At 54.3% G+C, this 21,099-nt stretch overlaps 7 protein-coding genes across 8 annotated transcripts; 5 read left to right on the forward strand and 2 right to left on the reverse strand.

Moving 5' to 3' along the window:
* Positions 1-885: 885 nt before the first annotated feature.
* On the reverse strand, positions 886-4,115 carry J3458_000907 (uncharacterized protein). The gene is made up of 3 exons (XM_007809724.2): positions 3,627-4,115; positions 2,579-3,538; positions 886-2,513 (listed from the first exon to the last, which is right to left on the reverse strand). The coding sequence occupies exons 1-3, from the start codon at positions 3,827-3,829 to the stop codon at positions 2,105-2,107; spliced, it is 1,572 nt and encodes a 523-aa protein (XP_007807915.1). The 5' UTR covers positions 3,830-4,115; the 3' UTR covers positions 886-2,104.
* Positions 4,116-4,783: 668 nt separating this feature from the next.
* On the forward strand, positions 4,784-5,089 carry J3458_000908 (uncharacterized protein; the record flags this gene model as incomplete). The annotated part of the gene is made up of 1 exon (XM_066116409.1): positions 4,784-5,089. The coding sequence occupies one exon, from the start codon at positions 4,784-4,786 to the stop codon at positions 5,087-5,089; it is 306 nt and encodes a 101-aa protein (XP_065978291.1).
* A 142-nt stretch (positions 5,090-5,231) lies between these two features.
* Positions 5,232-6,220, forward strand: J3458_000909 (uncharacterized protein; the record flags this gene model as incomplete). The annotated part of the gene is made up of 1 exon (XM_066116410.1): positions 5,232-6,220. The coding sequence occupies one exon, from the start codon at positions 5,232-5,234 to the stop codon at positions 6,024-6,026; it is 795 nt and encodes a 264-aa protein (XP_065978292.1). The 3' UTR covers positions 6,027-6,220.
* Positions 6,221-11,183: 4,963 nt separating this feature from the next.
* Positions 11,184-12,107, forward strand: J3458_000910 (uncharacterized protein; the record flags this gene model as incomplete). Its single annotated transcript, XM_007809726.2, has 1 exon — positions 11,184-12,107. One exon carries the CDS (start codon positions 11,184-11,186, stop codon positions 12,105-12,107), a length of 924 nt encoding a protein of 307 aa, XP_007807917.2.
* Positions 12,108-15,139: 3,032 nt separating this feature from the next.
* On the forward strand, positions 15,140-17,608 carry J3458_000911 (uncharacterized protein). Its single transcript, XM_007809727.2, has 2 exons — positions 15,140-16,155; positions 16,253-17,608. Exons 1-2 carry the CDS (start codon positions 15,417-15,419, stop codon positions 17,131-17,133), a joined length of 1,620 nt encoding a protein of 539 aa, XP_007807918.1. The 5' UTR covers positions 15,140-15,416; the 3' UTR covers positions 17,134-17,608.
* rrb1 (Ribosome assembly protein rrb1) lies at positions 17,221-19,894 on the reverse strand. Of its 2 annotated transcripts, XM_007809728.2 has the most exons (2): positions 19,099-19,894; positions 17,221-18,992 (listed from the first exon to the last, which is right to left on the reverse strand). In XM_007809728.2, exons 1-2 carry the CDS (start codon positions 19,295-19,297, stop codon positions 17,731-17,733), a joined length of 1,461 nt encoding a protein of 486 aa, XP_007807919.1. In that variant the 5' UTR covers positions 19,298-19,894; the 3' UTR covers positions 17,221-17,730. The 2 variants fall into 2 exon arrangements, with proteins under 2 accessions (XP_007807919.1, XP_065978293.1); XM_066116411.1 differs by lacking the exon at positions 19,099-19,894 and having other exon boundaries at positions 17,229-19,061.
* Positions 19,895-20,512: 618 nt separating this feature from the next.
* Positions 20,513-21,071, forward strand: J3458_000913 (uncharacterized protein; the record flags this gene model as incomplete). Its single annotated transcript, XM_007809729.2, has 2 exons — positions 20,513-20,860; positions 21,048-21,071. The coding sequence occupies 2 exons, from the start codon at positions 20,513-20,515 to the stop codon at positions 21,069-21,071; spliced, it is 372 nt and encodes a 123-aa protein (XP_007807920.2).
* Between the last annotated feature and the right edge of the window lie 28 nt (positions 21,072-21,099).

Below are 21,099 nucleotides of genomic sequence, written 5' to 3' on the forward strand. Positions count from 1 at the left end.
GTGTCTTCGGTGCCATTTCGCAACGGCCGCCCTTGCCACGCATGTGTTTCTACAGCCTGAATAGACCAATCGGCGGTATATTGTCCTTTGACCCTTTTGAGAACAGTTTACGATGGGGGGGACACGCAAAAAACTGACGGGAGCATGGGCCTTTGATGATTGCAGGTTGAAGGAGCTCTCACCGCGCTTCTGGTTGTTCTTCTTCTAATGGCTGGAACATACTGCACCATGTTGGATACGTAAACATCGTGAAACCATTATTTCCGAGCATGGATTATATCTTTTTCCATCCTTGGTAGTAAAATACGTGTGAGGCGAGTAGAATTGCGCGAGGATGGAAAAGTACGACATTGGGGATGGATTCTCGTCACTCCCCCCCGGACTTACATCACCACGATGTATAATGCGCGCTGCCACGGGGCAAGATACAATTCCAACCATACCAGAACCCTTCGGGAGCCCTGCTAGTGTGAAGAAGAACCGGCGAACTACTGCGCCAAGTTGCCATCGGGCCTGTCCGTCAGTTACGTGGCGTGAAAGCCGACCAGTTACTTCTCACACCGCACAATCCCTCACAACAGTTCAGTTCGCCGTGATGGAAAAGAAAAAAGTCCAATTAGTTTCGCTAACCCATCCCCCCCTTCTGCTTCCGAGTTGGCACCTCCCATGCCGCTCTGGCCTTGGGCTCCTTGACGTGACATTTCCAAACCACATGGAAGATTCGGCGCTAGCAGCGGGCCACGAGACCGCTCGAGTTGCGGACATTTGTCGGCGGAGGACCGACGGTTGTTTCTCGATTTGCCAATGACTTTTCACGCCGGCCATGCAGTGGTGGTTGTATGCGCGGGAATGCCAACACATAAAGGATGGGAAGAAAAGGGGGGGGGGGGGGGGGCCACTGGCAAACACGTGAAGCCGAGTATCTTGGCACTTTGCGCAACAATCGCCATCGCGGCACACTCCGCTTCGTGTAGCTTCTTCACAGCTCGGTGGTTCAAGGCACGGCGGAGGGTAGGCTTGGGAAACGGCGGTTTTGTATAAGCGAAAACACTTGGACGTCCCGGCAATCTGCCCTTTCCCCGCATTTGTGTCTCGGCTTTTGACCCGACATATTTCCCGCGGCGGGTAGGTCGTTGGGCAAGACGTGGTCTGAAACCGGCGTTTGAGGCTGCTGCTCCCGCATTGCATGGGCCGTGGCGGAACCCGGCTGCTGTCGTCTTGCTGTTGGGGAGGTGGCAGGTTTTGCGCTTTCGTGTACTGACGCCCTCTTGGCACAGATGGACTTGCGGGAGCGAGAAAAATATCGAGACGAGTGCTGCTTGCGGGGAAGACGCCTGCCCGCTCACCCTCGGCGATGGATGTGTTTGCTTTGTGCGGACGAGAGAGATTCCACATCACGGCTTGTAGGTCACTAGACGAGACAGGCCTTGGATTTGTATATACATCTACTCCGGCATGTCAACGGACTACTTTGATATACCCTCACCCAATGTTGAAACACATCGGGAGGTGGTTTGTGTTCCTTTATTGATCGAATCCATGGCGTTGCTGCGGTTCCCGGCGACGGTTGTAACAAAATATCCATGTCCTTCATTAAACATGTGGCTAAGTACACGGCACCGGCTCTGAGTTTGAATGCGCAGCCCCCGCGTCATGACGACTACGACCATGGCGAGCTACCATGAGCTTGCAAAGCTGACGGAAGTCTTGGGACAAGCCTTGACGTCATGTACCAGCCTACCAGTGTGCTGCGATTCCCATGAGAACAAAATTTCGCCAAGGAAAAAAAAATATCAATCGTTGAGGGGTTCCCGTGAAGGTTTTCTCACCGGTTGCCGCAATCAAGAGTTCTTGGTTGCAGACCTAGAGGTTGGGAGCCGCAGCCTCTGATGGCTTCAACGTTGACAAAGCTTGTGTATGACCGTGTAAAGGACTTTCGAGCTGGCACGTTGCCTCCCAGAGCCATCAAGGACTTTGCTTGAGGAAGCATGGAAGGCAGCATAATATTGCTTCAGAGGAGTTGGAAAGGTGTTAAACACTTTTGTTTTTAACAGTATACTTTGCATCATGGCATACCCAGTGGGCTCGTTGCTTACATGTCAAGTCACGCTTCTTCTTTCCTCCCTTCCGCAATCTGCGAACTATTTGAAGATGGGACAGCCCAAGTTTTGAATTCCTTGGCCGGAAGCTTAGCTTCAAACATTCCATCAATTTCTGCTGGTGTGCGGCCTTTCATCTCCGGAATGTGAAAGTACGACGCTACGCCTGCAATAGCACACAGACCGGCAAAGATGAAGCCAATCTTGGATTTGAGGTTGGCCGCGTCGGCATTGTATAGGTAAGGCGAAAAGAAGCCAAAGAGGGAGGCACACGCGCCAGCCGTCAGCCAGCCAATGCCCTGCGACTTTGCTCGCAAGTGCAAGGATGACGTTTCTGCACCGACCGCGTACGAGGCCGGCCATACGCTGAGGCCGGCTATGACGATGATTGCTATCATGCTGAATGCGGTATATCTGGATGCAAGGGTATTAGCAAAGTCGACCACGGATATACTACGGACAGGGTAACAAGTACGAACGAGATGGTCGGTTGTTTGTCCCATATGCCGGAAATGCCCATTGTAAGCCATAGAAAAGAGACGCCAGACAGACCACAAAGAATCAAGCGGCGGCGTCCCACGTGGTGCAAAACCCATATGCTGGCCGTGTTGGCCAGCAGACCGCAAAGAATTCCAATGATTAACAGAACAACACTCGTGTCTGCCGACATGCCGACCACTTGGGCAAAATAGCTAGCTTTTGCCAGCAAGGCGAGGCCAAAGATTTGCGGCAACGCTCCAGACAACATGACGATCAAGGTCCTCCTGAGGTTGGCACGCTTGAGGCAGTCAATATAAGTCGCCTTTGTCATCTTTCGTTCGTGCTCGATATTTCGTCGGATAACATCGATAGTTTGCTGGGCATCTCCGCCCCTGGGCTCAAGGCGTTGCTGGGATTTGAGTGCTTGAGACATCCTGTTCTTACGAACAAGATACGTTGGGCTCTCGGGGATGAAGAATGCCACAATCATCGGCACAATGGAGAATGGCCACTGTGATGCAAAGCAGACGGCGTATCCGTTGGGCATTTTCATGCATCCGAAAATAACGGCGGCCCCAATCAACTGGCCTAGCAGAGTAAACATTGGGAAGAAGGCCAGGATTGGACCTCGAAGACTCGGGGGCAGAACCTCAGACATGTAAGTCTGCGTTGTTGTCGTGACAATCCCAATCGCAAGTCCCTGAAACGCCTTGCCCGCCAAGAAGACGCCGCGCCGGGTATCAATGTCGGACGGCACGTAGGAGACATAGCATATAGCAACTGCAATCGCAGATAAGGAGCATCCGACAGCAATTGAGGCTCTGCGTCCCACCGAATCCTGAATTTGACCGCCGCAGAAGGCGCCAATAATGGACCCTCCTGGACTCGCAAACGTCCACAGGCCCAGCCATAACGAGGGCAGTATCCAATGTCCATCAAGCTTACGCCCAAAGTCTCGTCTGTTTACACGAGTTATTCAGGGATTCGCTCGACAACGTGGGAACCGGCAAAGCGGGTAGGAAAGGCAAGAAGAATTGCAAAACGTACTGGAAGCTAGGCATGGCGGACGTGGTGCCGACGATGACATAGTCGTAGCCAAACAACAAAATGGTCGTGGTCAAGCCGATGCAACACCAAACAACATGCCTGTAACGCTTGACGGACTGCCATAGCGTCAAGTTGGCGGATCCGTTTCTCTCAATGTAATGGACAGACCCGCCCGACTTCTTGTCGCTGTCGCGCCGATCCATAACGGCGGTGATATACAGCCTGTCCTCCCTTGCTTGGCTACAATCGACCTTTTTGTGACAATATGAAGGGAATGGCACGAGTCGCTTTAGTACGTGCCAACCTAGCGACAACAGAAGCCGCTATGTAGCAAAAGGCCGGATGATCGATACCTTATAGCAAAGATAAACTGGTGCCGAGGAATGGCCAAAGAGGGGTGGACATGATGAGCATGACTCCAGACATGTGCAACCCCCCCTTTAGCCATCCAAAAGAAGGGGCCATTGCAACTCTGCTCCAACCTCTCCGGCACTCAGATTCGAGAAAAGACATTGGTCAAACCCTAGCCTCAGACTCGACAGTGTGCGCATGGAGCTCTATTTCCTATTCCCGACGGCATTGCCAAGTGAAGCCGGCCGCTCATTTTCAATGTCACGTCGACGTCGACCGCCTACGGGTTAAGCGAGGGGACGCCACAGTCCAAGTATCGTTGTCGATTCGAGAACAACCACCGGGCACGGCAAGATGGCTTCTGCGCTATTACGATGTAGGGACTCCCAATGAGCAGCCTCGCGCGTAGTTCCGTAGTCTGCTTGCACTGCTGAGATCCGCGTGGTGACTTGCGTTGGCTTGCGGATGTTGGCACAACCCGGGCCACCAGTTCTGGCTGGCTTCGATCTTGGTGGATGTGGGTAACGGAGAGGGGGGTTAATAGTAACTACTAGTTCGGGGAATCTTGCTTGGCATCCCTGGGGTGTTGAGATGGCTCGGCCGATTGACATCTTGGCCAAATTCTGCTTCGCTGTTTGGATTCTGTATTTGCCGACGGTCGGCTCCAGGTTAGGGCCCATGCTAGTTAACCTGCAGTCGATTTGCATTATTGAAGGCTCCATGTTGGGAGGTCGTGACAAGTAGCCCAATTAAACCAAGTAATGCCGACCAGACGGCGGTCGCTCTTTCCACACTGAGTTATTTTCATGACGCCCAAGGCAGACATTCAATTGCCTTCAGCCGTCACGATTTTTCCGTTTCCCTTGGATTCCTCGAGCTCTTTCTTGGCCATCTCTGGACAGCAGCGGCACGGACGTGATTCAAGCGACGAAGCATTACCCTGCACAACAGCGCTAGTCCTTTGTCAAGTCAAGCAAGCCACGAACCATTGCGTTGCGTGGCCGGTTGAGGAGGCCATAGGTGTCCGGCGAAGATTAGCGGGAAATCCGCAAGTGCCGTCCGGATCAAACCCCGCGATCAATTTGGGGTTTGACGTGGACTCGATCATCTAGGAGACAGCAACCGTGTCGCCTCATCCCCTCACCATCGATCGGCCTGGTTCCACCGGAGTCTCTGCCGTCAGACTTCGGCAGATGCCAAAATGCCTTCCTTCGGGGTCTCATTGGAGAGCTTGTCCGCTCCGCTGATCGTCCCATGGTCATGACGGCGCTGGCCTTGCTACCCGTCGTCGTCCCAGTGGGTTATGTCTTGTACACGAGCTGGGCCGTGTATCGAAATACCACGTCGATATCGGGCAGGCTCGCCCCTCGCCAAGAAGCATTCGCCTCCGAGACGTCACATCCAGCGGAGCCGCACAGCCTGCCAGCCGAAGTCAAGAATAACCCGTCTCAGTGGGTCGTGACATATGAAAGAGTCGTCTCGAAGCCTCTGTCGTCGTCATCCCTTGCCTATCGACCAGAGGAACCGCAGTTGTCGGGTCCGACAACTCAACCATCGAGGCTGCTACAAGAGGTGTCAAGAAGTATGCAAAAGGCCTTCAGCCGGACTCCTCAAGCAATCATTATTCGTGGCGCCCTGTCGGAGCCGCTGAATAAAGGCAGCTTCGATAGAGCATGGATTGATAATTTGTGCTTCAAACCAGGCGACATTGTGAATGGTGTATATAAAGTGTCTTGTAGCACCAAGGAGCAAACGACGGGAGTGGAGCGGGTAGAGCTCCTCATTGACATCCCGCCATCTTACAAAGGCCCCAGGGTTCGGGGTCTAATTCTAGCTGCTATTGAGCCTGCTTCTTGTGTCAGGTCCAGTTACAAAGGACCTGCTGAAGAGAGAATTCTTGTCGTCAATGAGACATGGATGTGGCGGCTCGCAGATGAAAAACCCACGCTGCTTGAATCTTCAATTGGGCGGTGGTTCCATCGTCTCCTGGCTGGATGGCTTATTCTCAAAGGGGTTTCGGGAGTCTATGGGAGAAAGAAGGAGATGTAAGTGAATCATGGAACCTCTGTCACTTTTAATGGGTAGTGTAGAGACTTTTGAGATGTTGGTCCGGCAGGCTCTCAATCCCCGCCAGTATTGAGCTTGAAGAATATGTGGTCATGTTGTTCATACCCTGCAGCAAACAAACTCTTGTATCATACATACATGGTAGTGTCCCCGACTCAACTTGACTAGAATCTCCCTGCATGCATGAATATTCATTCTGTGTTATAATACAGCTTGAAGCTTGGCGTTTTTTGCCTTCCTTCTTTGTGTTTTTGCAGCAAGTGGGGATCGGGAGAAGTCGGAACATGGTCACTTGCTTGGATACAAACCCTGACCACTCCTGGGTAGGGATAGCAGCCGTCGAATAATGCAGCGAGAAAAAAAAAGAGTAGACAAACGCAGCTAGAAGCGTCCTGGGGAGGCAACTACGTGGTGACAGCGACGGGATGCGTGCGTTCTTGCTTTAGGGGATTCGTGGCCACCAACTTTGGCGCAAAATGGACAAGTATAGAATTTCCAAGGGGTGGGATGCGAGTCCGGTGTATGAAAATCAAAGACGGGCGTTCAAACTGGCTGGATTTCACCTCAACAAGTTTTGCGGCACTCAGCGGCGTCAGTGCGAGCAGAGCGTAGAAGTCTGGGCTCTGATAAACATAATTTTAGACATGATACACAATCCTCTGACATGTCAATCCGATGTGACACAGCTCAGCGATCATCATGGACCGCAATGGTACCAGCCGTGGCATCTCGTCTCCGACATATGAGACTGTTACGTGGCAGCGTCGTATCGCGGTGGAGATGAGGGCATTCATGGTGGTAGAAAGCTACACGTCAGGAAGGACTAGATGCCGAGAATGTTTTATTCTTCTCTCTTCTTCCCCCTTGGCTGTCATGTGCTGCTGCTCTGGGTTTGTCTAATAAAACGGGTGCTTGCTTGCAGGCTGAGGAATTACTAAACACGACGGCGCTGGGCTGCAAGACGGGGTTGATCAACAAGCATATTTTCTGGCCCGCCGAGGAAACCAGTTCACTACGGAACACGTATGTACAATGCCAGGAGTCTCCTCTTGGGGCAGGAATTGTGGACTTACTTGCACGCAGTGGTGTCGACGGCAGGGAAAATAAGTGATGCCGCCGAGCCAAGATTAGGACGTGTGTCGGCGCCGGGTCGTGATTGGCCTATCCGTCCGGCACTTGGCATGCCACAGATCTCTAGGTCGACGAGATAAGGTTTCAAGGCGGCTTGGACCTTTGTGGCGGCGCCAGCGGGAGAATCCAGAATCTTGTGCCGGGTTGCCAGCAAGCGGCAGAGGCAGAGAGCGCCGTGAATCGTCTAGGTGCAGCAACCTGGGCCAACTGGTCCGTTTTGGCTTTATTTTGGGCAACGGGGGCGTCTGGGCATTGAAACGTCGACGTTTCAAGGCCATGGGCGTAGACATGGACGAAACCGACGTCCGGAGTCCGCACAGACGAGGTGCGCGCGGCAGCTGGAATTGGAAAAGCTAGGCGTTTTGCTGACTTGGGAATTTCTAATCACGGCAGTAGTAGTACTACCATGATTGATTTTTTATATTTGTATCTTCTTGTTAAACCCAGTCAGTTCAGGACCCGATCTAGTTAGTACATGGCTTGTACTACGAGTGGGAAATACCCGTGTGCGCTCCGTCGTACGTACAAGGCGTATCCTTATCCTCATCCTTATCCTTGGTCCCGCCAAACCCGTCAACCAGTCAACTACGGTCCCGGGCCAGTCAGGGGGGTCTTTTGCGGGTCGATTGGGGCCTGACTCGACCCATTTGCGCCAGAATTGGTCAATGTTGCCTCCAGATGTCTTTCTCTTCTTTTATCTCCCTCCGTCTCTCGTCTTGCAACTCAATGCAGCTTCCTAGCACGGGCGGCTTCACCGGAACGGGCTCGGCAGATAACCCACTCGGCAGAGCAGTTCACGGCTGCCATTCGAGGCTGCAGCTCGGCCGCCCGCCACGGTGGATGACGGGGGCCGGGCGACGCATGCACGTACTGGGGTGCAACGAGGAGTGCAGTGAGACCTGGCAATGTTCTCTGTCGTTTTCCAGAACCACTCGCGTTTCGAGGGCTACATGTATGGAATGGCCAACGGTTGTACATGTGTACATGTGTGCGGGAGTGGCGCGCTGTCTCTGCCACGGAAAACCAGCGGGTTGAGACAAGACACTTTGGAGACTGCGATTGAGAACAAGACCCTCCTTGACTCGAGACTCCCTGCACGTGGGCTCAGTGATGTGATGAGAAGACAGTCCTGGAACCAATGGGCACGTACAGGGCCGTTTTGCTGGAGCGTCGAACTGTTCTCCGTCCATGCCACCGTTGCTGTCGCAATCTCAGGGGTGGCTGGGCCATGCTGCCGATAAGAGATTAAACTTTTTATTTTATTTTGACTTCTTGTCCAGCGGCTCTGGTGGCAATGCCTCTTTTCAGCTTTACATTGCCGGGCCTTGATGAATTAAGCAAGATCTGTCAGCCAGGGGGGATCCGGCATTGTGACGTGACGAGCAGCAGCAGCAGCAGCAGCAGCAGCAGCAGCAGCAGCAGCAGCAGCAGCACCCATTTGTCGTCCCAAGATCGAGAGCGGCTTGGCTGCCCTTGAAGAGAGAGGAAAATCGTGCATCCTGACGCCTTGGCTGGCTTGGCTAGGCTAAACCTTGGCCGCGGTGCCCCCTTTTCCTCGGTCAGATATCCCTACATGCAATGGTGCTAGTACTTGACTTTGTACAACAAGAAGCACACAATGTACGTGCACCGTGCTACACTCGGCCAAAGCTTGTTCCTGCACCTGAGGTGAAGCCGCCTCGGCACCAAGGGCGAGCGAGCAAATTCACCGCTTGGCGCCCGGGCGTGGTGGTGACTGCGCCGTCCCCAACGATTGTCGCCGTCATAATTGCCATGGGGGCTTGGCGCAGAGGCAAACAGGAGAGAGAGGGGGGAAAAAAAAAAAGGTTCTCATCGAGGCTGTGGCCGACGAGACGGCCTTACGGGACCCTGCTGAACCCGTAACGGAGCTGCTCCGTACGATACGCTTGAAAAAGAAAAAAAAAATGACTGACCGTAACGATCCTTCTTGTTGCACAAGATGAATAAAAAATTAAATAAAATAAAACAGCCCGGGCGCTGCATGTAGACGCCGCAGACGTGTGGCCCACGGGCGGGGACGGCAATCGACCAGAGATGCAGATTGGGGGCCATGAATCCATGATCCGCCTGGCGCGTTTGAAGCAGCTTCTATTTCCGCAGCATGGTGTGCCAAACCCATGACCGCTAGTGTTCCGTCCATGACGGTGTGCGTTCCGGCTGGGCCATCTGAGCCTCCGGTCCGGCTGCGTTTCAAACCGGCCATGATGGCAACTGGGTATAGTTGCCATGTACGGAGTGTGTATGGATTATGCATTATGGATTATACACGCTGGAATACGTGGTACATGCCTGGCCCGGCTCCACATGGAATACATAAAACATCACCATCATACTCGGTACAATACGTCTAGTCGCTGACATGCACATGGGTGCGACAAGACCGACGTCCATCATGGTCCGGGCTGGTGCCGTACCAAAGTCTTGTCCTTGTTGCCGCAGCTACTTGCGGTGCTGTTGCTCTTGGCTCTTGCCGATGATGATATCCTATGCGAAATGGGCCATGCCGGGCCGTGTTTCTTTGCTGCACGGCCCCATTGCCACGGCCAACGACCCGCCACGAGGCCGTCGAGGGGGGAGAGGAGCTGGTATTGTAGTCATATCACATAATCACACCTGATGGGCCTCCGAGCCAGTGAAGCACACTACGTGCCAGGAACGTGCGCCAGGGATTATCTTTAGCACAGGCACGCCGCAGAAGATCCTCATCAGCCAACCCATGACAGCCGCCCAGGTTTGCCGGAGCGTCTTGGCGCCGAGAATGTGTTTGCCTTGCACCAAAGGAAAAAAGAGGGCTGCTCCACCACGTTGAGACATCGACACATATCGTGGATACCCAGAGCACGTAGTCGATACTAACGCATCCAGTACAACACTCAATGTTTTATTTTCAACCAGGGCTCCCGCCAAGCTGGAGAGGAAACCAACGCACCCCCCTCCCCTTGCCCTCCTCGCAAAGGCAAACTCGGTGGAACTCATCCACTTCCCGGGCCTGGGTGGCCACTTATCTGTCTTTTTTTTTTTCCAAATACTACTTACTACTGCCCGAATCTTCATTCATGGCCCAACCTTAATTTTCATAAAGAAGAACTGTCCCGTCACCTCGCGGTGGATCTCTCTTTTGCCAGTTTTTATTTTGGCGTATCCGCTCTCCACGGCTGGCTGTGCAGAACAAAGACGCCCTTTCTGCACCGGTTACGTCTAGTCGGGTTGGGCATGAAGCGTTGATTGAGGCCGGTTCTTGGTTTTCTTTTCTGCTTCTTTCACCTCTATCTACATCTATGTCTCTTTTCGACTTGGCAAGTGTTTGTTCCACGCCCAAACCCCCCTTTACTATATCTTGTTTAAAAGACAAACCTGCTTGAACTATTTGGTCTACGTCCATCAATCAACAACCTTGGCCAACCATATCCTAACCACCTTCCTCTCTCTCCATCTCCTTAAGAACCAGCTCTTCCGACTCCTTCTCCGCCCCTTGTCTGGTTTCTCTCTTGTTAATATACATATATAAAAGTTTTTCTTTTCTCCTTTCCGCCATGGACAATGACTCGCGGTCAAAAGCCTGGCCCGACCACTCGGGCAGGTTGACCAGACATAATTCGCTGGAGCCATTCAGCAACCTGCCGCCGTTGAGAACCGACATGGATGACAACTACCCGGGGGCGCTGCACGAAAAGGCCGACCCAAGGAGCATGGCGTCGACGCCCACGCTCGAGGCCCAGGACGAGGCCAAGAACGGCCATGGCCACGACCACCACGACCACGCCCACCACGCGGGCGGCGTCGACATTTACGACCCCAACCGGCCCAAGCTCGGGTTCAAGCAGCGACTGCACCACTTCACCTGGGCGTGGTTCACGCTGCCCATGAGCACGGGCGGGCTGTCCCTCCTCATCTTTGCGCAGCCCCACCAGTTCCCCGGGCTCAAGGCCATCGGCATGGCCGTCTACATCGTCAACATCATCATCTACGTGACGCTCGCAGTCGCTCATGGTGGCCCGGTTCCTCGTGCACTCGGGCGACATGTCCAAGTCGCTCAAGCACCCGCGCGAGGGCTTCTTCGTGCCGACCTTTTTCCTGGCGACGGCGACGCTCATCACCAGCTCGGACCGCTACGCAATCCCCAAAAACGACGTCGGGCTGGTGTGGGCGGTGCAGGGCGCCTTCTGGGCGTACGTGGTGGCGACGCTGATCCTGGCCGTGGGGCAGTACAGCTTCGTCTTCGCGGCGCACAGCTTCGGCCTGCAGACGATGATGCCCACGTGGATCCTGCCCATCTTCCCCATCATGCTGTCGGGCACCATTGCGTCCGTCATTGCCGAGACGCAGCCGGCGGCGGCGGCCATGTCCATTGTCGTGGCCGGGCTGTCGTGCCAGGGGCTGGGCTTCGCCGTCGCCGTCCTCATGTACGCCCACATGGTCGGCCGGCTCATGCAGGCCGGCCTGCCGAACCGGGAGCACCGGCCCGGCCTGTTCATGTGCGTGGGGCCGCCGGCCTTCACGGCCCTCGCCGTCATCGGCATGGCCAAGGGCATCCCCGCCACCGCCGGCCAGAACCACCTGGGCATGCCCGTCGACCTCACCACCATCCGCACCATGGCCCTCATCAGCGCCATCTTCCTGTGGTCCCTGAGCCTGTGGTGGTTCTTCATCGCCGTCATCGCCGTCGTCCAGTCCGTCCCCAAGTACTTCCACCTCGGCTGGTGGGCCATGGTCTTCCCCAACACGGGCTTCGTCCTCGCCACCATTGCCATTGGCAAGGAGCTGGCCAACGAGGGCGTCTTGTGGTTCGCCACCGGTCTCAGCATCTGCCTGGTCGCCATGTACTTTTTCGTCCTCTTCTTCAACATCAAGGCCGTCATCACGCAGGACATCATGTACCCCGGCCGGGACGAGGATGTGGAAGACCACTAGATGGAGGAGAAGGAGACGGGGCGCGGGAGGGAAAACTACTTGTTTTTTTTTTTATTTTGATATTTTGATAGCCAAAAATGTTGCAAATTCCCCCCAGTTTCTTTTTCCTACTCTGTGCGGGAAATGTGTTTCAAGATACCTATGGCGGGGCGCATGGCAGACGCTCGCTTCTTGGTGGCAAGCGACCAGACTTTGTTTGTTTTTCTTTAATACTCTGCATAGCACAGGCCGTTTTGATGTTTAGCCAGGATTCTCATTCTTCCTTTACATGTTTGGCATAAAAAAGAAAAAAAAAAAAAGATCAAAGACTAGAGGCATAAAATAGATAAAAACTTCAATTTCAAAAAAAAAAGAGAAAAAAAATCCTTCGGCTTGACGGACCGAAAAATATTGCTAGCGGTGCTGCGTCAACTTTTTGATTCTTTGCAATCTACCAGACTTGGCTGAGTACGTCTACCCGCACAAGCGTGGGTTGTTCGCCTACATTAAGAGTGCAACAGGTAGTCTGGCAATTTGAACGCTGGGATAAAGGAGCACTATCGGCCACCGATGCCAAGAGTGTGCTCAGCCCGTGGGAAGCACAAATTCAGGCAGTTCTGCATTTCACCCATCAATTTCACCCATCAATTAATGAGTGGCCTTGGCATCCTGACCGCTCGTCGGGGGTGGGAGGTGGGTAAAAGCACAACAGGGCTGCATTGTGGAAGAGCGAGCAGCCGTCACTAGAGAGAGCCCTTGAGCTCGAAGCGTCCGCCGACCAAAAGACGTCCTTTTGTGCCATGTTCGACGGGGGCCACCACCGCACGAGATGCAGAGTGCTCTTCGCAAGGGGACGGGCTTGTTCATGAACCGAGTCGGCGGCGTTAACTTCGCTCGTCTACCTCTCGAGGCGCGGCTATCTGCATGTGCTCAGACTGGTTGTGGGATTTCACTATTGCCGTGGCTGATGACGCCGGTTGTCACGGACAGGTACACTGCGGACTTATCTGATGTTCATGGCGACGCAATTGGCTTTTTATATTACATCGTAGCCGCGTGGACGCATCAGAGACTTGGGGACAGATACTGGTCGAGCAAACGAATCAAAAGATTGCAGGAGCTACGTGTTGAAATTGGCCATGGTGTGTCTCGAGTTGCCAATCTGTTGCTCGTGCCGACTGCACTTTTTTATCCCAAGACGAGCAACATTGGACTGGAGGATATTGACTCCGTATTTTCTCCCGAGGGGGGGAGTACGTCAAAGTATCGAAGCAGATGGCGAGGGAATAAAGGATAATGGCCACACTGGGTTTGATATCGAGGACTCGTAGCTTGGCCCGGAGCAAAGGGGGGTTCCCGAGTCGGTGGAGCATGTGAGCTAGCGATGGATAGATTGTGTTGGCTTGTTGCGGTTGTTCTGGAAACTGATATTTGGCGTCGTTGCGTCTTCCATAATAATTTTGTGGCTGGTTGCTGCATGAGCAAAAGGGGTTTGTTGTGTGGTTTGGTTTCAAATAAACTCATGCTCCAGAGCCGAAAGAGTGGTCTCATAAAAAAAACATGGTGTGTCTCTGGCATCTCATGAGATAATGTGCCCTTGCCATGTGACGCACTATGCCTGCTTATTCTACAACTAGACATGTGAAATGCGACTGCAGGTTGGTTGCCATGTCTAATGAGGTTATCCATATGTTTGTAGTTGCTGTGCCGAAGCCAACTCGCTCGTCACACTGCGTCATCATGACAAGAACGATATCTAAGGGGTTGAACCCAATTTGCACCGGACACGTCTTGAGCAAAAGGTACACGTGCTAGCAATACGTCGTGGATTCACCCATCACCACCCTGATATCAGCGCGGCAACGTCTCAATTCTCAATCATGGCATCTCACCGAGCCAGGGGGCCACAAATGCACGACCAGGGGTAGGCATGGATGATGGGGCCGCAGATAGCAACGGGGCAGTTATTATTAGTAGTGCCAAGATATGCGAGATAGAGATTCGTCAGGGCTGGTAGACCAGCCAGCAAAGATAATTACGTACCGCGACCGACGCAAGACTATCATCACAGCATCCACCATTGACACATCTGATGACCAGAATGCCACAATCAATCGCGGCTACCGTATTCCGTAACGCCAGAAAGGGGGTTTTTCATTTAGCCAACATCGTCATCCTTCCGTATCTCAAAGGCGCAGAGCCCACGGTACGGTTTCAGCGCCGCCAAACATCACCATGCACAGCGGCAATGCGATCGACGTCGCACGACACACCTGTCCGACTGGGCGTTTTCTCGAAGCACAGCGCGGCTACTGTACGCGGCTACTGTGGTTTGTGCTGTCTCACAAAACGCACGGTCAAGTGGCGCACATCCAAGCATTCCGATTCGGGCGCGGTCTGAGAAGCCCGTCTGGGAACCCATTCAACAGTCAACTGGTTGGACTGGCCGATGTGGCAGACGCTATTGACACCAGCCCTGGCCGGCTTTAGATGGAATTGCCACATGGCGTACGGACGCAGCTTTGTGCCTGCTTGCGACTTGGCGATGCCTCCAGTACATGTGGATGGATGGATATCCATCGTGAGTACGGAGTACCGGCCAAGCATCATCAACCCCAGAAAGCTCGGTTCGCTCGGCCTGGCTATTGTCTGCCATCCATCCTCATCGTTGTTCTGCGCAGCTGCGGATTCAGCAGCGCAATTTCATCTCGGTCGCGTTCTGCCCTCTCGGCCAAGGTCAGCCTCTCCGCATGGGCCCTGCCTGGTCCTGTGTCGAGTCGTCTTTGCAGACAGTCAGCTCTGCGACAATGTACGTACATACGTAATACGTACCAGACTGAACCAGACACTGTTTCTTTCCCCCAGGTCTCCCCAGGTCTCGACTGTGTTCCCCCGCATCTCGTTGACCCTCCAACTCCGCAATCTTATTTGCAGCCCCCCATCTTTTGGGCACCCCTGTCGCTTGCCCACTAAGCGCGATACCAGAAGGAAGAAGCCGCCACCCACACGTGAGTCAATTCCTTCCATGTCTGCATTCGACAGGTTGGGGAGCCCTTCAATTGACATCAATTGATTATGCATTGTGGAGCTCTGTTGGACATAAAGATAAGGGCATCGTCCCTCTTGGCGACACCCGAGTGTTGGTAGTGTTCAAGAGGAGTCGACCCCCCCTCTCTCGTCTCTCTCCGTCTCTCTCTTCGAGTTCCATTCTTCGGGACATCGCTGGCTTCGCAGCGCACCTCTGTCCTCGAGATAGAGAGAGAGCCACGCGCGCGCGCTCCATCGTGCCTAAACAATCAATCATCACCACCATCGTCCTCACCCACCGCCATGAAGCCCGAAGCATCGCACGCCTCAACCATGGAACCCCGTCGCCCATCCGCCAGCGATGCCGCCGACGCAGCCCTCGCCAGCCTCGGCTACAAGGGCGAGCTGCCCCGAAACCTCAGCATGATGAGCATCCTCGGCCTGTCGTTTGCCATCATGGCCGTCCCCTTTGGCCTCTCCACGACGCTGTACATCACGCTGTACAACGGCCAGTCCGTCGCCGTCCTCTGGGGCTGGGTGCTCGTGTCCCTGATATCCATCTGCATCGCCGCCTCGCTCGCCGAGATCTGCGCCGTCTTTCCCACCGCCGGCGGCGTCTACTACTGGTCCGCCATGCTGAGCACCCGCCGCTGGGCGCCCATGGTGAGCTTCGTCGACGGCTGGCTGACCCTCGTCGGCAACTGGACCGTCACCCTGAGCATCAACTTCTCCGGCGCCCAGCTGATTCTCAGCGCCATTTCCATCTTCAACCCGGACTACGTCGCCAGCCAGTGGCAGACGGTGCTGTGTTTCTGGGCCGTCATGCTGGTGTGCGCCGCCGTGAATGCCTTTGGCTCGAGGTATCTGGACCTCATCAACAAGGCCTGCATCTACTGGACCGCCGCCAGCGTGCTCATCATCATGGTTACACTGTTGGTCATGGCCCCGTCGCGCCGCTCGGGCGCCTTTGTGTTTGGCCATTATGACGCTTCGGCGAGTGGGTGGCCTACGGGATGGTCGTTTTTCGTCGGATTGCTGCAGCGTAAGTTGGGAAAGAAGACCCATTGTCGAAATTTTGATTTGCTCTACATGTGAAGACGTGCTTTGCTAACTTTCGCCCCCGTTTGTCCCGTTTTCAGCTGCCTACACTTTGACCGGCTACGGCATGGTCGCCGCCATGTGTGAAGAAGTCCAGAACCCCGAACGAGAGGTCCCCAAGGCCATTGTGCTCTCTGTCGTCGCCGCCGGCATCACGGGTGTCATCTACATCGTCCCCTTGCTGTTTGTCCTGCCCGATGTGGCCATGTTGCTCCAGGAGGCTCAGCCCATTGGCTTGCTCTTCAAGACAGTCACGGGATCTGCCGCCGGCGGGTTTGGCTTGTTGTTCCTGATTCTCGGTATCCTCATGTTCGCCGGCATTGGTGCCCTGACGGCCGCATCCCGCTGCACCTACGCGTTTGCCCGTGACGGCGCCATCCCCGGGTACCACCTCTGGAGCCGCGTCGACAAGAAGCTCGGCATGCCGCTGTGGGCTCTCGCCCTCTCCACCGTGGTCGACTGCGTCCTCGGCTGCATCTACTTTGGCTCCTCGGCAGCGTTCAACTCCTTCACCGGCGTCGCGACTATCTGTCTGTCCATGTCATATGGTGTCCCCGTGTTGGTGCTGCTTGTCCGCCGAAGAGAGCTGGTAAAGAGCTCGCCCTTCTCCCTCGGAAAGTTTGGTACAATCATCAACATGCTCTGCGTCGTGTGGATCGTATTTGCCGTCGTCATCTTCTGTATGCCCGTCTCCTTGCCCGTGGACCCTAGCACCATGAACTATGCATCCGTGGTGTTTGCTGGTTTTGCTGCTATTGCAATTGCCTGGTACTTTGCCTATGCGCGCCGCAATTTCCACGGCCCCCCGGTTCTGGGCAATGGGGAGTTTGTGCCTGGCGTGACGGGGGTGCGGCATCACGGTGCAGAAGCGAACGTGGGTACGGATTCGGAGACGCCTGATCCTGCCTCGGAAAAGAATTAGAAAGGACTGGATGCCCCTCCCGTGGCTGTTGTGTATGTATTGTTCAGCGTGTATTGTCCATAGGAATTGAATACCCCTTGTACGGTTTTTTTTTTGTGTCCATCTTCTATCGCTGTTTGATATGTCTGCGGTTATGATTTCTCTGCTGCATGCATTGAACACATTCACCTCAAAGTAAATCATACATCAATACGTTGCCGTCTCGACCCAGGTTTGCACCAATACACCACCTGGCGCGGAGTGAGACGTCACGAGTTGGCTCCTCATCGTGACAAGACTCACTGGAGGGTTAGTTCACTCCTGAGCGAGTCCTGACCCCTACTGCCCCCTCCCACACAGACGACGTAGCCCAGCTCAGCACATCCATCAGATACATTTCTAGGCCTTGTCACTTCCTCTTCAGTAATACTCGCTTCAGTTTCAGTCGTATTGACAAGAAAGTCTCTGTCGCCATGTTGCTGGCGGGGGGGGAAAAACCGTGCAACATGGCTCAACATTGCAAGGTCCAAACACCCAGTCTTCAAGGGGGATATCTATTCATTGTAAATTTCACAAATACAAAATCCTTTTCATCATTGATCGTCATTCTCAGCCCCCTTACACGCTAATTGTTCGGAATACGCTAAACTCCTCGCCGGTCGCCACCAGGCTCCCGGTGATCTGGGGGTGCCAGTGAACCTCCTTGGCATCCTTGAGATAATGCACAAACAACAGCTGCGGCGGCACGTCTTTGACCCCAGCAGTGTCCTTGCTCTCCTCGTCGTCCAGTTCCACCGCCAGATCCCACAGAGTGACGGTGCTATCGCCAGCGGCGACGGCCATGATGGAGTCGTCGGTGGGGTGCCATTCCAGGCTGGTGATCTGCTCCTTGTGGAAGTCGAAGCTGGCAAGTGGCTGAGGCTTGTCGGTGCTGGCCTTCCACTGCCGCAAGTCCCAGACACCCCAGGTGCCGTCATCGGCTCCAGAGGCGAGCAGGTGGCTGGTTTGTCGGGACCAGGACATGACGTTGACATCGTATTTGGAAACTTGGACGGTGATGGCCGGCTTTCGGGACTTTGATCGAACGTCCCAGATACGAATACTTCCGTCGCTGGAAGCTGAAGCAAACACGGACTGCTCCGACGGTGACCACTGGATCTCCTCGACACTGCTGGTGTGGCCCTGGAAAGGTCTGTTGTCGGTGACCCAGCCGCCGCCGTCGGTACGGGTCGTCACGTAGATGAGACCGTCATTGTCGCCGGTCAAAAGCTTGCCGCTGGGGATCATGGGGGACCAGTCGACAGCGTAGCCCTCAGACTTGTGCGCGCGAATGGTGGAAATGGGCTTGTTCTTCTGAGCCGTGATGGTAGTCCCGGGGTTGTCAAATGAGGCTAGGTGAGGGGTGACGTCGTGAATAAACACATTGGTCGACTCGGTCATGGTGGCAGTCAAGGTCGTCGGGGGGCGTCCTGGCTCGCTGCTGGGAATCTGGTGTGCGCGAATACGGTTGGTGGTGGAGTTGAGAGGAATAGACTTGCTCTCCAGAATGGGATCGGAATCTTCGTCGTCGTCATCGTCATCAGAGTCCTCGTCGTCATGCTTCTCCATTCTGCTCAGGCCGCTGAACTTGTTGACCATCAGCTGATTGTCGGAGGCTTTGCCTGTCTCAGCCTGTGTGCCAGCGACCATGTACATGGTGGCAGGGTAAGCTTTTCGGTTGTCTCCAAGGGCGTCTCGGACAATGTCAAAGGACAAACAGGGCCAGGGCGTGCTGAGGTTGTGAAGCATCTCGTAGGTGGACAAATCAGGCGCTAGGGTCTGCCCAGGTTCTAGCTTGTTCCGTCCGACAATGAAGGTGCCTTGGTCAACGTCCATGGCGGCTGGAGAGGTTTCACGTCAGTCATTTTGTCGCAATTGCAGAATGGCGGCCAACGCAATCACCAGTTGGGCAGGGCCGCATAGTCCTGCGCTGGGAGGATTTCTTACCGGCCTTCTCTTCGGCTTCGCGCTCGGCATCAGGTCGACCATCAACACCAGCCTCCAAGATCTCGTCCTCGCTCTCAAACTCGTCCTCGAATTCGTCTTCGAAATCGCCCATTTCTTTGTCGTCGATATCCATGGCCTCAGGGCGGTCACCACCTTTGAGCGGGCCGTCGCCATTCTCGTCGGCGACACGCTTCGACATTGTGCTTGTTTGAGTTGGGAATACGTCGCTGGAAATGCGCTATAGCAATAATTGTTACAACTCTTCGGTCGTTTCCTTTCCTTGTCCCCAACCACTAGCCGTTGACATGGAGGAAAGGTCAAGCACACAAGCACACTTTTTTGACCGATAAGGCCGTATCGGGTTGGCAGAATATTTTTTTGGCCCCTTCGAACTTTTGCAGGGACTGCCCTCTGCCCCTCCGTCCCCATGAAGGTGGCGTGTGGCTGACACGAATATAGTATGTGGCGGTGCGACTCTGCGGTGGTACGGGCTGGATTCGGCGGCCGACATCTCAATGTGTAGATGAACAATGTCCGGAGTAAAGGCGCTGGTCTCACCAAAGAACATCAGGGGTCTTTTGCGATTCGCTACCGACATTATGGCAGATGCGCTGCTTTCGTGTGCCCGACAGCCGCGCAGGAGAAGGATGTCGGCTTTTGTCTGGCCGCCCATCTGGCCGGTGGCTTCTTGTTTCTGCACCCAAGCAAGACAGTACCAGCCGCTGGTCAATTGACATAATTTCATCATTCAATATTAATATCTTGTTTTGTCATCTGTGCCCCTCCAGGTCGCAATGCCCCTCCATGCACATCATTTTCAGGGCCAGGTCGGCTCATCGTGCATGCCAAGGTATAAGTACTTTACACACGTACTGTCCAAGGAGCTAAGCCCCTATAGGCTCCCAAGTATCTGGACATCGGCGCATGGGTCGGAGCTTGCGACATTCCGAGCACAAGATGGCACCTGGGCTCATTTGTCATCTTCCAAATCATCCAGATTGCGCCATCCATGTCCCGCGAAGCATGGCCATCCGTATTTACGTCACCAGGTACGGAGTATATAAACAGACACTGGATAATTGAAACGTTTTTTGCTTTTTATTGTTTCCCAGCCCAAAATCTCGAGGCACTCCTCAAACACACTCACAACACAGTCCCGGAAGAGGAAGATCCTGTACTCCAATTTGCATTGTACAATCACAGATTATATCGCACGCTAGCACCTTCCCTGCAGCGCTTTCAGCGACAGAAAAAATAGCTCAACCAAGTTTTAAGCCTGCCCATATTACGCGACATCCGCCCCACTCCAGCCAAAGTGAGACTCTTTGATTCCGTTTTAACCTCAACCTCAACCGCATACATCCGATATCACCGCGTCCAAGACTACAACACCCTTTAAAAAAACACCGCCAAAATGCCCGTCATCACAATCACGTCCAAGGATCAGTTTGACGAGCTCATCAAGAAAACCCCCTTCGTCGCTGTCCAGGCCAGCGCATCCTGGTGTGGTCCCTGCAAGGCCATCTCGCCCATGTTCGTCAAGCACTCCGACGCCCTCGGCATCGACAACACCTACGCCTTCGCCAAGTTCGACACCGATGACGTTCCCGATCTCGCCATGGAGCTCGGCGTCCACGCTCTCCCCACCTTCTACTTGTTCGAGAACGGCGACAAGACCAGCAGTGTCGCTGGTGCCAACCCGCCCGCATTGGAGAAGACCGTTAAGGAGGTTTCCGAAAAGGCCAAGGCCAAGGGTGCTGCTGTGAGTAACTAAACAGCCCTTTCCCACGACCGGGATTTGGGGGGGTGGCTCGTCACCCGCGGACAATTGGCGTGTTATATGGGGACACGCGCGGGTTCTGGAGAGAGAAAGGGGGGGGGGGGGGGGGGGGGGACGCGTAAATTGTAAATTGGTATTATGACGATGGTTCTGAGACTAGTACTCTTAGTTTTCCACCACCGAGAACTTCTAAGGCATGGCTACGATACGCGAAATATGAA

Source organism: Metarhizium acridum, assembly GCF_019434415.1.
Source record: "Metarhizium acridum strain ARSEF 324 chromosome Unknown scaffold_1, whole genome shotgun sequence".
NCBI classification, from domain to species: Eukaryota; Fungi; Ascomycota; class Sordariomycetes; order Hypocreales; family Clavicipitaceae; genus Metarhizium; species Metarhizium acridum.